This window comes from Mercenaria mercenaria, chromosome 6 (genome assembly GCF_021730395.1).
Source record: "Mercenaria mercenaria strain notata chromosome 6, MADL_Memer_1, whole genome shotgun sequence".
Taxonomy (NCBI): Eukaryota; Metazoa; Mollusca; class Bivalvia; order Venerida; family Veneridae; genus Mercenaria; species Mercenaria mercenaria.
The window spans coordinates 8,048,864-8,062,006 of record NC_069366.1 but is presented as its reverse complement, the minus strand read 5'-3'; the positions used below and the strand labels follow the sequence as shown (position 1 = coordinate 8,062,006).

General features: G+C 35.9%; 1 protein-coding gene across 1 annotated transcript; it reads right to left on the bottom strand.

The window, feature by feature from the left end:
- Positions 1-2,433: 2,433 nt before the first annotated feature.
- On the bottom strand, positions 2,434-11,328 carry LOC123549733 (transcription factor EC-like). Its single transcript, XM_053546646.1, has 4 exons — positions 11,096-11,328; positions 8,934-9,009; positions 6,086-6,233; positions 2,434-3,974 (listed from the first exon to the last, which is right to left on the bottom strand). Exons 1-4 carry the CDS (start codon positions 11,202-11,204, stop codon positions 3,675-3,677), a joined length of 633 nt encoding a protein of 210 aa, XP_053402621.1. The 5' UTR covers positions 11,205-11,328; the 3' UTR covers positions 2,434-3,674.
- Between the last annotated feature and the right edge of the window lie 1,815 nt (positions 11,329-13,143).

Below are 13,143 nucleotides of genomic sequence, written 5' to 3'. Positions count from 1 at the left end.
TCAGTCTGAACCATTTATTTCGTCTGCAAACACGATAACAAACTCATTCGTTTAGAAAAATGTATAAGTACTTTGATAGAACTTTTATTTTATCCAAAGGAATGCCCTACTCATAATTGTAAACAGCAAACAGCAAAAGTAAATGACTGAAAAGAATTGATCAAATAGTATACAAAACAATGTAGTGAAAGATACTGCAGTCCACTACTAAAATTGTATTATTACTTTTGTTATTGGTTAATAGACTTTTGCACAATATTTCTAAAATGGATGTCTGATTTTAAACATAGCTTTTGGTTACCTTAGGGAACATCCGCAGATTTATGTTGAACTGGTACATGGTTAATGAATTGCAGAACATATTTGCAGAGGTAAAATTAAAATTCATCGGTCTTAATGACCTTGTCTCAATGATGACGTATAAAGGTATTACAAAGGCCTTTTCTCTTCAGTCTGTTTTCTTCCGGTTTCTCTTAGAGAATAACTTAATCTTGCAGATCACAGCGACTACAGTTTCTACGCGGGGATCGATATTGATATAAAACTTTCAGGACATACCTTCCTCAGACCATTCCTACTAGTCTTACGATACGAGTCTATTTCTGAACAAGTGTTAGCTTTTGACACCATTACTATTCTTCTTCATTACTGTGTGTGCCTCTCAGTAATGTTCTCCTGATGAAACCGTGTCCGTCCCTATCCCAGTTTACAAAGTGCAGAACCGGAAGATGTGTCTTTGTAGACGGGTATTAAGCAAACTTGAATGCTGTTTAAAAATTCAAAGGTAAATAAACAAGAAATAATATTCCGGCGCAGAACCCGAATACACAGAACCGTGTTATATCCACAGTATGTGTAACCACAATAGCAGGGTTGTGATGGGCGGCGGTAACCGCAAAAAAGTGAGCTTTTGTGTTCGCCGTGTCCGTCGTCCGTCCGTCGTCAACAATTTGACTATTAACACTCTAGACGTCACAATTTTGGCCCAATCTTAATGAAACTTGGACAGAATGTTACCCTCAATAAAATCTTGAACGAATTCGATTTTGGGTCATCTGGGTCAAAAACTAGGTCACCAGGTCAAATCAAAGGAAAAGCTTGTTAACATTCTAGAGGCCACATTTATGACTGTATCTTCACGAAACGTGGTCAGAATGTTAATTTTGATGAACTTTAGGTCAAGTTAAAATCTGGATCAGGTGGGGTCAAAAAACAAGTCACCAGGTCAAATGAAAAGAAAAGCTTGCCACATTTATGACTGTATCTTCATGAAACTTGGTCAGAATGTTAACCTTGATGATCTTTAGGTCAAGTTTGAATCTAGGTTGTGAGGGATTTAAAAACTAGGTCAACAGATTAAATAAAAGGAAAAGCTAGTTAACACTCTAGAGGCCACATTTATACAAACATCTTAATTAATCTTGGTCAGAATGTTAATCTTGATGATCTTCAGTTTAACTTAAAATCTGGGTCATGTGTGGTCAAAAACTAGGTCACCAGGTCAAATCAAAGGAAAAGCTAGTTAACACTCTAGCGGCCACATTCATGATCATATCTTAATTAAACTTGGTCAGAATATTAATCTTAATGCTCTCTAGGTCAAGTTCAAATCTGGGTCAGGTGGTTTCAAAAACTAGGTCACCAGGTCAAATAAAATATAAAGCTTGTTAACACTTAGAGGCCACAAATATGATAATATCTCTACGAAACTTGGTCAGAATGTTAATCTTGATGCTCTTTAGGTCAACTTTAAATCTAGGTCAAGTAGAGTCAGAAACTAGATCACCAGGTCAAATCAAATGTAAAGCTTGTTAACACTCTAGAGGCCACACTTATAATTATATCTTAATGAAACTTGGTCAGAATGTTAATCTTGATGATCTTTAGATCAAGTTTAAATCTGGGTCAGGTGTGTTCAAAAACTAGGTCACCAGGTCAAATGAAAGGAAAAGCTAGTGAACACTATAGAGACCACATTTATGGCCATATCTTTATGAAACTTGGTCAGAATGTTAATCTTAATGATTTAAGGTTAGTTCCAAGCAGGGTCAGGTGGGGTCAGAATCTAGGTCACCAGGTCAAATCATGATGATCTTTAGGGCAATAGGTCAGGTGGGCGATACAGGGTCTTCATGGCCCTCTTGTTGTATAGTTTTCCCAAGTTTGTTCAGATGGATTTCCTTAAATGCACTCCGTGATATCTAGATCATTTCACTAGGCAAGTGGGTTGGGGGGCATTGAAAGAGCAAATATCAGGTTAATTCAAATGATTCCACTTCATTGCATTAAAGTTTAATTTTACAGGACCAACAATTATTTCTATTTTTAAATAGTAAACTGTAGAAGAATAAAAAAACACAAAGTTATCTTTGGCATTTCCTTTAATATTTCTGGCACCAAATGATGGTATGAATGATATAAAGGATCATTTAGTTGACATCAAGCTCACATTTTCTGCTATATTTTCTGAAATGATTTGTGTTTTCATAACACAAATTGCTTCCTGTAACAAGTGGAGACACTGATATGATTATATATGTAGCATACACATTATCAAAAGAAGTGCATGATTTAAAATAAAAGTCTCTTTTGTTTTATGCTCTAATGGGTGATACTGATATATTGCATACTGTCATACTGTAAACAATATTCAGTATGTAATTCTCAATTTTGTGGCTGCATAGTTAGCCTTCATGCTACATGCTATTAATACCTATGGTTATGGTTTGTATCTTGACATATTTAAGGTCATATTATCAAGTTTTTAACAGATATTTCAAGACGAATGTTATTCATATGAAACCGAAATGGTACCTTGAAATAATGTGTGCCATTGCATATGCTTACATTTCGTGACTCCAGGCCCATATGTTCTCAAATTACCGTCCGGAAACGGTTTAACTGTTCCGGGTCAAAGTGACATTGACCTTTGACCTACTGACTTCAGAATCAATAGGGGTCATCTGCTGGTCCTGAGCAAACTTTTTATCAACTCTTGTGATCCTAGACCCATGCGTCCTTGAGTTATAATCCGGAAATCGTTTGACTGTTCCGGATCACTCTGAATTTGACCTTTGAACTACTAACCTCAAAATAAAAAGGGGCCATCTGCTGGTCATGAACAACCTCAGTATCAATTTTCGTGATCCTAGGCCAAAGTGTTCTTGAGTTATCATCCGGAAACTGATTGACCGACCGACTTGCATCCTTCCTCGAAGGGGGTGGTGGGGGGCGGGGCATATTAAAGTCAAATACATGTATCATATAAATATTCTACTTAATCAATGTTTTAATAGCCTGATCTCAATGATGACATCTCAATATACATCGGTAGATCTCTCCTCTAGACTAAAACCTGGTAAAGCATGTCTGCAAAATATAGAATATTTTTATGACTGTGTGCACATGTTGAATTACGTGCTTATTAATACTGTTGATGCAATTGTTTTCCAACTGTTGATTGTACAGATGAACACAAAATGAAATGTTTGATAAAATTAACAATTTCGGAAATATATATGGTTGATTTTGTTTTCATATAAGATGCAATACATTATATCAACCTTGGCATAATTTCGTTGTGTAAACGTTTCATGTTGATATAGTCTATTCCAGATAATCAGCAGATTTCAAGTATTCCATTATAGATTACTTTTCGGTTCACGCCGGTTTACTCAGAAGTAATAATCCATATCGTTGATGTCAACTCCAGCGATAAGGGGTAATGATATGATGGCGTCGGCCGAAAACTTTGAAGATTCGTCATCCCAGACTGGAGCTGGGTCCATCATTTCTGACTCTGTTGCCAACATATCCAGTGGAGTGTCCTGCAAAATTGGGGAGGGGTGTTCTCTGGTTTTGGCTGGTTCTGCCGTCAAACTATTATTGATGTCTTGATTCTCATAGGTTTCATCTTGCAAATGACCAGTTCCTCCGCTATTTGCACCCTTGGTTGCCATCCGAATCTCCCATTGCTTTGAAATATATATGTTGTAAATTGTACTTGATTACTTTGACATAAATCAGTATTTAACATAATCACAATCATGGTATTTACCGGTTACTTAATACTATGAGATAAATGTTATCACTTCGAACAAGATACATATAAATCTCGGATATAGCGAACTCATCGGGACATTTGAAATTTGTTTCTTTTAACAGAAGTCCGTCGAATCTATGTATCGGTTAGGTCGTTTTATCTGGATGTAGTATATAACAAATAGTTACATGTAAGGCTGAATCATTTATAGTTAGACTATTTTGTATTATCTTTGATGTATTAGCGATATTCTGTAGTAAACTTTTTTCTGCTAGTTATTTCTGTTATGTTCCCAAGAGAGTACTTCCGTTGTCTCAAGTCAGGATAACTTGACTAAGTATTATGTACATAAAATAACCTGTCTATAGCTTCTTGAAAAGAAAATTTCCTTTTAAATGTTCTAGTTTTTTGATATAACATATACGAGGAGAATTCAAAGAATTTTGAGACTGTCCCAATAAAATCTAGAAGAAACCTTTATTTAAAAATACTGCTTACAACAGTCCAATCCGGGCTGTCATTGACTTGAAAGCTGCAGAGTAGTCTGTCCTTGGTATTCTATGCAGACACTGAGATACCAAGTGTGCTTCTGGAATTGTAGCGTCGCCCAGCCAGCAATTGGATTTCAGAAAAGAAAGAGGAAATAATCACAGGGACTTAAGTCGTGCAAATATGGAGGGGTGTGGCTATTGCTTGACCTGCTGGTTCTGTAAACACTTCTGTACAATACATGTATTGCTCTTGTCTGCAGACATGCACTGTTATGAATAAGAGGCAGATGTTCCGTAAACAAACTTGTGGGTGACGCTTAGCGTAATGTTTTAACTGATTTTAGAACCTTGTCCCTGTAACTCTTTCCAGTATTAGTTCTTCCTGGTGCACTAGGTATTTGTACATCAAAGCCTTTGGAATTGAAGACAATCGTGTAAGGAAGATAGACGTTGAACGCTAGATTTGCCCTGAATAAATACCCTTACCTGCTTTGGATGGGAAAGAATCGCCGTAAACAGTTTTAATTTCTTGCAGAATCTGTTTGGCTAATATATCAAGAGAACAATCTATCTTTATATACGACCTTATTTCATTCCTACCTGGAACCTTTATGCTTACTATAAATTAACACCAGTGTATACTACTGTAGTACGTTGAAACGCTTGTAACTCAACTATAACATGACCATTTGTGTTCAAATATTCAAAATATAAGGCTAATGTAATACCTTAGCGGTACATGAAAAAAATTGTGCTTGCACCTATAATAGTTTCTGCCTCAAAATGTTTTGAATTCCGAAAAACTAAGCGATAACAAGCTTGAAATGGGCGCATTAGTATCTGCTTCAATTTCAATTTCTGAAATAAAACATGTTTGATGCTGCATGGATTTCATTATATTTTATTTTTATATATGAAAATCAAAAATATTTTCACGTGAAATGAATCAGATATATGCCTCTCAACGTGTTCATTATAACCATTTTCTTTTCTATAAAACTACAGTATCTGTAGATATTTTTTTTGAAATTAAGAAGACAGAAAGGTAAAAACTTTTTTCTCAGAGTTTAGTGTTCATTCTGGTTCGCTATACCTGAGGTTTATTGTTATCAAAACTACAGTAGATCAGTACTAAAAACAGAATGTATGAAAACTATATCCTTGTTGGTACGGTCGCTGAGTCTGAATCGTTCCGTGGATGTGAAAACTTTAGATATAGCATTTTTTCTTTTGAGATGTTATCAAGCTGTCATGTGAAAGATCGATGGTTCTATCTTTGTACCCGACCATGAAATTATTTTCGGACGGCAATATTCCATCTCCCTTACGCCACGGTCATATGATCGTATTTTTTCATTGCGTTTAAATCCCATAAAAAAACCCAAACAAACTGGATATCCAGTGTTTAATCATGTTTCACCAAGGAAGTTAGGACAAGCTGGCTTCTGGTATTATAGCGCTAAAAATTGTCAGCGGTACCTTGAAGACGGGACAAAAATTAGAAGAAGATATATTCACTCAATTTACACCAAATACATAGATAAATAATTACTTCAAGCCTGTGTGCCAATTGCTTAACCTCGAGACACGTTTCGCCCATTTTCTTTTCCAAACGATGAACTCGACCCTGGTCTTTCCTAAGCTGTTTAATGTACTCAACTGTTTCCTTCAAAATGGAGCCTTTCTTTAGACCAGATGCACTGTAATGTCAATAACACTAGATATTTGAATTTGTTGAACTATATTAAGGCAAATAAGCACTCAGGTTAGTACAATAATGATAAATCATCTACCTTAAAAAGGTAGTATACCTTGTCACCAGGGTAAACTCATATTAGTTGAGCCATAGCAATGTATTGTATTTCATGATATTGATTGTTTAAGCTGCTATAATCTCAAGTTCATTGATCTCTTTCCCTTCAAGCACAGTTCTTATCCAGGTGTCAAGTACATAACCCTACAAAGGTATTTTATATTGAAAGAAGAAGAAACATACGGATATTCCACATTAAATAGTGTATTTCTGTTTCCCTGTTATCGGTAGAACAACCATGTATGAAAACGTTTGTTTCGACGGCTTCAGTGCCATTCTGTGTATAACCAAAATGGAATATAATGGTATAAATATTTGCAGAATACCAAACACTTTACAGGATATCCTATTTATCTTAACGTTGAAAGTAACCATGGCAACAGAGATGTTTAAAATATCTTATATCTTGCTTTTATATTGTAACTTCATAGAAAAATATTGAATAAATCTATCTTTTTCATTTTCAAGAAATTTTATTCAAAAGTAAGTAATATGTTCGTGTTATTTGCTTTTATTTAAGAAGCTTATTATTATCATGGATATTGTTGAAATACATACAAAAGCTCAAGCTGTGTTCCATAATTAGACCAGTGTCAACGCCTTTGAAATTTAAATTTCGATATATAGGTCACTGGGTTCGCTTCAACTTTATGCAAGAAATCACTATTTTCTTCTAATACTTGGACACCTTCAGAGCATGGTTTTAGTGTATAAGTACCAAATTATCAATAGAAACGGAAAAATAGGTATTACGAATCAGACTCCCCATTTTGTTATTTGAAAATGTCCGAAATAATGAACTTTTAACCCATCTTTATTCCTAATACCATCAGTTACCACCATCTATTTTCTTACGTTCCGCATAACATCTCTATATAAGTACATAAAGGCCGAAAAATATTGATCATTATTCAAAGCAGCAGACTCGTAAAAATAATTAGAAAAAAATAATAGATAAAAAAAATCTCAAAATAACGTACTTTCAAGATAATAGCTATTAACTTTACGCGGTTACTGACACGTAACGTAATGACGTCGATGACGTCATTTTAAGACAACAATGTTATGTAGCGTTTCTGCGGAAATTCATTCATTTGTTCAGCTTTATTAAAATAGAGAAAAGTTGAAACTTCACAGGTCGCTCAACACGACAAAAACGAAAATGTTGCAGGCCCGGTTTGATTGAGCCTGTTCATGGACGGTAGTGGAAATGCATGCTACCGTCCACGCCCTCTAGCCCCGGGTTGAGCAGAACTCAACATTTACACATGCTAAAAGTATAAAAAGCAATTTAGAGACATCAGATGTATTCAAACGGCGGTGAACATGGAACCTTCAATGATACACGAGGCGTGTAATTCCATGAAGAGCGGCGTTTGGTCCCCAGATAAAGTAAAGGGTTTGCCCTAAACGAGAAAACAATGGACAGAACTAAACAAACTGGCATTTAGGAAGGGGATCTGAGGTTATGGAGCCTGCGTATCACAGGAACTGTCAAAAGACAAAATTAAAAAGCAGGCACCATATCCAAGGGGTGATTAAACAATACCCAAGGCTATGAAAGCGGGAGTATTGGAACCACCCAGGCCGAAATGGTCATGTTGAGAAACTAAAGCACCAATAACACGACATAAAGGTCGTGCTGAACGATCTGAGAAGATCGAAATATAACAGCCCTGACTGAATGTACGGGGAGACTTTTTACAGCCGCCACACGGCACAAACAACGCTGCTGTGATAATAAAATAGAGAAAAGTGGAAACTTCACAGGTCGCTCAACACGACAAAAACGAAAATGGTGCAGGCTCGGTTTGATTGAGCCTGTTCATGGACGGTAGTGGAAATGCATGCTACTGTCCACGCCCTCTAGCCCCGGGTTGAGCAGAACTCAACATTTACACATGCTAAAAGTACAAAAAAGAGAGAAACTAAACAGTACCAATAACACGACATAAAAGTCGTGCTGAACGATCTGAGAAGATCGAAATGTAACAGCCCTGACTGAATGTACGGGGAGACTTTTTACAGCCGCCACACGGCACAAACAACCGTAAAGCATTAAGTATCAGATCAGATCAGATCAGATCAGACACAGGTTAATGATTTTTTCAGAAGAATAAATACACAAACACATTTTGTTTGTCGTAAATGTTGTCGTAAATCATCACGTTAGCTTCCCGTTGGGCATGCGCATACACAAATTATAAGGTATACTACCTCCTTAAACGAAAAACAGAAAATTTTATTTCCCTTTGTAAATACTTTTTAAAAGTTAATCCACAGAATTGTAAGTCAGTCTCATTAAATGTTCGAAAGGATCGTCAATACATATTACAACCTACCACAACAGTATTAAGTAAATGCCTTGTTGCGGAACGGGTTTTGGTACCAGTGTTGTTGAATGTTTTGTTAGCCTCATTCAAATTTTTGAATAACAAATTTGATTCTAAGTACAACATATTGAAATTTCTATTTGACTGTGTTTCCTGTTGCTGATCAGAACAATAAACAATTATTATCAAATTATAAAATGTGTCAAATTGACAAGAAATATGTACTAATGTCCCAAGCTTGAAAGAACACATACCGATTAATATTATCTGGAAGCAAGTTTCCAAGTTCTGTTATTTTTTCGTTTATCAGCCATCGTCTCCTCTTCTCAACTGAAACACATGTCGGATATTTGATTATATCATATAATGTATCTCAAATGCACTTTTCTTACACTGTACTGTTCACGAGTAACAAGCATGCATGTGATTATGGTAGGAATTTATTTATTTAAACTTTATGTGCAGCGAGGAAAGTGAAACCCAACGTTGGCGAGGTTTCTTATCAACGTTGCGCCGATCGGTGAGAAGGTTAAAGCAGCTTGTTCTTGTCAGCTAATCGGGAAAAAGCAAAACGTTATAAATGCATTTTCTCATCATTGACACAAAGCAAATTTACCACTTCCTCGAATTGTGGATAAGGGCATCCAAACCGATGCGTAACCATCGCTTTGGACATAAGAACTCCCAATCAAGGTTGATATTTTGTCAAAAAAGGAGGTTCTGTAGAGGATGGGATCTGTTCAAGGTATCATTTCTATCAAGGTAAAACCATAAGTGGTATATTTCAGTTTGTTGCCATTGTAACGGATAGTAACAGTTTTTTCATTCCTAGCAATATATGATTTTTAATGAAAAGAAATTATTTTCAGTGCCAGTTTTTTGAATGTCTAGATGAGTCGGTATGTTTGAAGTAGATCACGCGTTGTTTCAAACATAGGAGTAAATGAAGTCGACTTGTACCGTAAATACAAATTAAAGCAATGTTTACAATTGAAAACGTGCCTCAAAGTTTATGACGTTCACAGATCACATATTTTATTAACTATCACAACAGCAGTCTTTAAGTGCAATGTGGCGGCTGTAAAAAAAGTTCATCCGTACTTGTACTTAGTGTCGTTATGTTGTCGTGTACTTTGGGATTATAGAGTGCATTAATTTTGGCTATAATGGAATTACTGTGAAAACATTTAAATTCGCTGGCATGAAATGTCGCGCAAACGTGAGGAAGGACTGTTTCGCGCGGGGTTTAATTCGCACATTTTCAATTTTAGCAATGAAAAATATAATAAAAAATAATAATAGCGCGGTCTTAAATTCGCGCATCGGTCCTAGCGCGAAAATTCGTCCTACGCGAATACAAATGATTTCACAGTACGCTTTTCAGTTTTACTATAACAGAATTCCACATAAGCTGGTGCTGGGGACGTGGGTATTGCACATTTTGTTGCCTCTCATGAGCAAAAGCGGTCCAACCGAGTCTGCTATTATGTTTTCATACTTTCAATGGATCTTATCACTTTTTATTGACTTTTAATTCTTCGAATTAAGGAACGCAAGTGTTGGAAAAGAACATGAATGAGGACAAAATATGAAAAGTCTATGACGGATGGTAATCAAATGCTGTTATAACAGACAAAGCATTGTTTAGAATTGATATATGCGCCGTCATTTGTGAAATAAGTATGAATGTTCATTCGATTAAATAGAGAACACACGGACGTTATGATGTCACTATATCTTGAATAGCGGAATGTTCCCATTGGAATTCATATCCAACGATATCTTTTAAAATGCTGCAAGGACATTTACAGTAGTCTAGAAAAATGACCTTACTCTACCTGTTTTACACACACGCTCAGCGGCACATGTATTAAACCTTGAAATCCCTTAGATTCCCCTGAGAAAACCTTGACTCAGACAAACGGACATATTTTGCAAGGTACCTGTGAATTCATATACAGTCCTACTTGTTCGAGAGAGACCACGTGCATTAAGATATAACTTTTCGGTTCCTTTTTGTATTGTTAAAGAAGAAATTATGATCTATCAAGATACTATTTGTGTTCAGAAACCACTTTTTGTTCTTCCTTTGGGTTGTCTCTTGAGTTGTACTACATTTCATAAAGACATGTTTTTTTTAATTTCATGTCTTAGTGTCACATCTTCAAAATTCTACAAATGTTTGAAATTGTTTTAGGTTTCAATGCGAAGCTAATTTTAGTTTAATTTTTTATAAGAAATGATAAACTTATAGTTCTTAATAAATCATTATTTACTCAAACAGTGGGATTATTATGATATCATGCATGCGTTATAATTCAGTAAACTACTGCAAAACATTAGCTTCAGTGAACATAATTATATGATTAAGCAATCGTGTGAGTATGCATCAACATATACTTAGAAACTGCCGTACTTTTATTGTGAATCTCTTTCTTTTGTCGTTCTTTCTCTTTATGTGTATCTTTTCTTGATGTGACTAAACACTCTGCAGAAAATCCATTCATGGGAACCTCGTTTGTCATAGATGTTTTGGCAAATCGAGGAAAGACACCATTTCGGGGAGCATCATTCTGGAACAAAATTTTAAAATGAAACAATAAAATGTAATGAATTGTGCATAAAGTTAATCGTACCTGGCTATTTTTACATTCAATCTATATTAATTTTTATTCAAAATACTTCTTGTGCTACAATAACCAATACACCCTCCTCCGTTAAGGGACATTTTTTGAAGAAAATAAATTCTTTACGTAAGAAAGTTAAAACTATTTACAACTACTAAACCTATTGGCGAGCGAACACTATTTTTCATTCTTAATTGTAATCTGAATAGGTTCCCTAACTATATTCTTATTTACTTAACAAATTCAAACAGAAAAAAAATTGTTGGATCAAATGATATTCGTACACAACGTACATCTTGCCGGTCAGATCCTTCTGCCTTGTTCTTTTGTTTACTTTTGCCATCCACCCCTCCCCAGCTCCCGACATACCACACACAAACAGTTAGGATTTCTTGAGCCCAAATTTTGAGGAACGGGGGATGGGTATTTCGTGTGAATAAGTTAATCTTCATTGCGGCCCACGCATATACGTTATTATTTTTCTATTTGTACAGGTTCAGGTCCTGGGCCGGGGCCGGGGCCGATGGCCGTGCCATCCACCCAAACCAACTGTTTTGGCAAAGGTATAATATGTTTTCACAATTTTGACCCTAAAATGCAACAGAGGCCATCATTTCTTTCCTGTATTTCAAACATGTCCGTGAGGATACCCTCTGTCCCCCTAAATAGGAGGGCATGACCCCTTAACGTATCTCAAATTTTGGAAAAAATGTAGCAGGGAATGTCAGAATAATTTGTATGTTTGATATATTGATAACGTAACACAGACAGTGTTTGACTACCTTTCCATGCTATCATTGCTATAATTATTGTTGAATAATAGGATTTGGGTGATTTATGGCTGTATGGGTTAATTAGGTTAATAGCTGGATCCCAGCATCACACATTATGTCATATGCAATAGTTAAAGGGAACCAGATATTTGAGAGAGCAAATACTCGTTGTAAAATACTACGTATAAATTTGGACCAATCAGAAAACGGTCTATAAAAAGCACCAATCAAAGCTCACGTCTGCTAAGGTATAAATATGTAGATGAAGGACAGAGAGATCATTCGGTATCCAGCGATCGAAGAAGACACATCGAGGATTCAACTAATAATTTATCCCAGTACCTTGATAAGGAAGGTATTGCAACTACACTGTCAAGGCGGATAAATCATTAAAAAGGAGACGTTTGAAGTTCATAGACTAAAGAAGAGTTGCAGAGTTTGCACAAACAATATATAGGGCCAGCGCATAGGAGTTTTACCCTAAAGGTAGTTAAATTCTATAGACGATGACAAATGTAGGCTGAGCATCGGAAAGCTGAGACAGAGACCCAGAGTTTGGTAATCTGCTGAGATAGTAGGAGAGTTCCAGCTTATAGACGATTCAGCGTTATTGGCGAAGTACAGCCAAGGCATAGGGGATATACCTATATGGTAGTTGAATGCTACATATGATAGCATATAAGCACTGAGCATCCAGGAGTCAGGGCAATCATATCGAGTTGCAACTTCAATTAAGAGGACAGAGGCCGAGCATTTATGCGATAGGACTCGTATGTTGTTGTTCAAAGACATTGTCTGACGGGAACTTCAACAAAAAGACCAGACAAGTATAGGGTCTCCAGCCTATAGGAGTTTGAGCAAATTATAATTAATTGAAGATTGTTAGTTTGAAACATTTAATGATTTGCCTGATCCCTGAAATTTAATAGCTCATAATTGAAATCATTTACAAATCATTTAGGCAAGATAGCCAGAGAAAAATATTTGTATGAGATATTTGGTCTCACCAGCTATACGTTTTAACAAAGGACAATCTATATCGTTTGTCAGCTAGTCTAAGACAT

Excerpts from the sequence above, each read along its gene's own strand:
- LOC123549733 (XM_053546646.1), bottom strand. The coding sequence starts at position 11,204 with ATGACAAACGAGGTTCCCATGAATGGATTTTCTGCAGAGTGTTTAGTC. Across the intron at positions 6,234-8,933 it reads CTTCCAGATAATATTAATCG|TGCATCTGGTCTAAAGAAAG; the intron begins GTATGTGTTCTT and ends TTGACATTACAG. Across the intron at positions 3,975-6,085 it reads AATTGGCACACAGGCTTGAA|CAATGGGAGATTCGGATGGC; the intron begins GTAATTATTTAT and ends TATATTTCAAAG.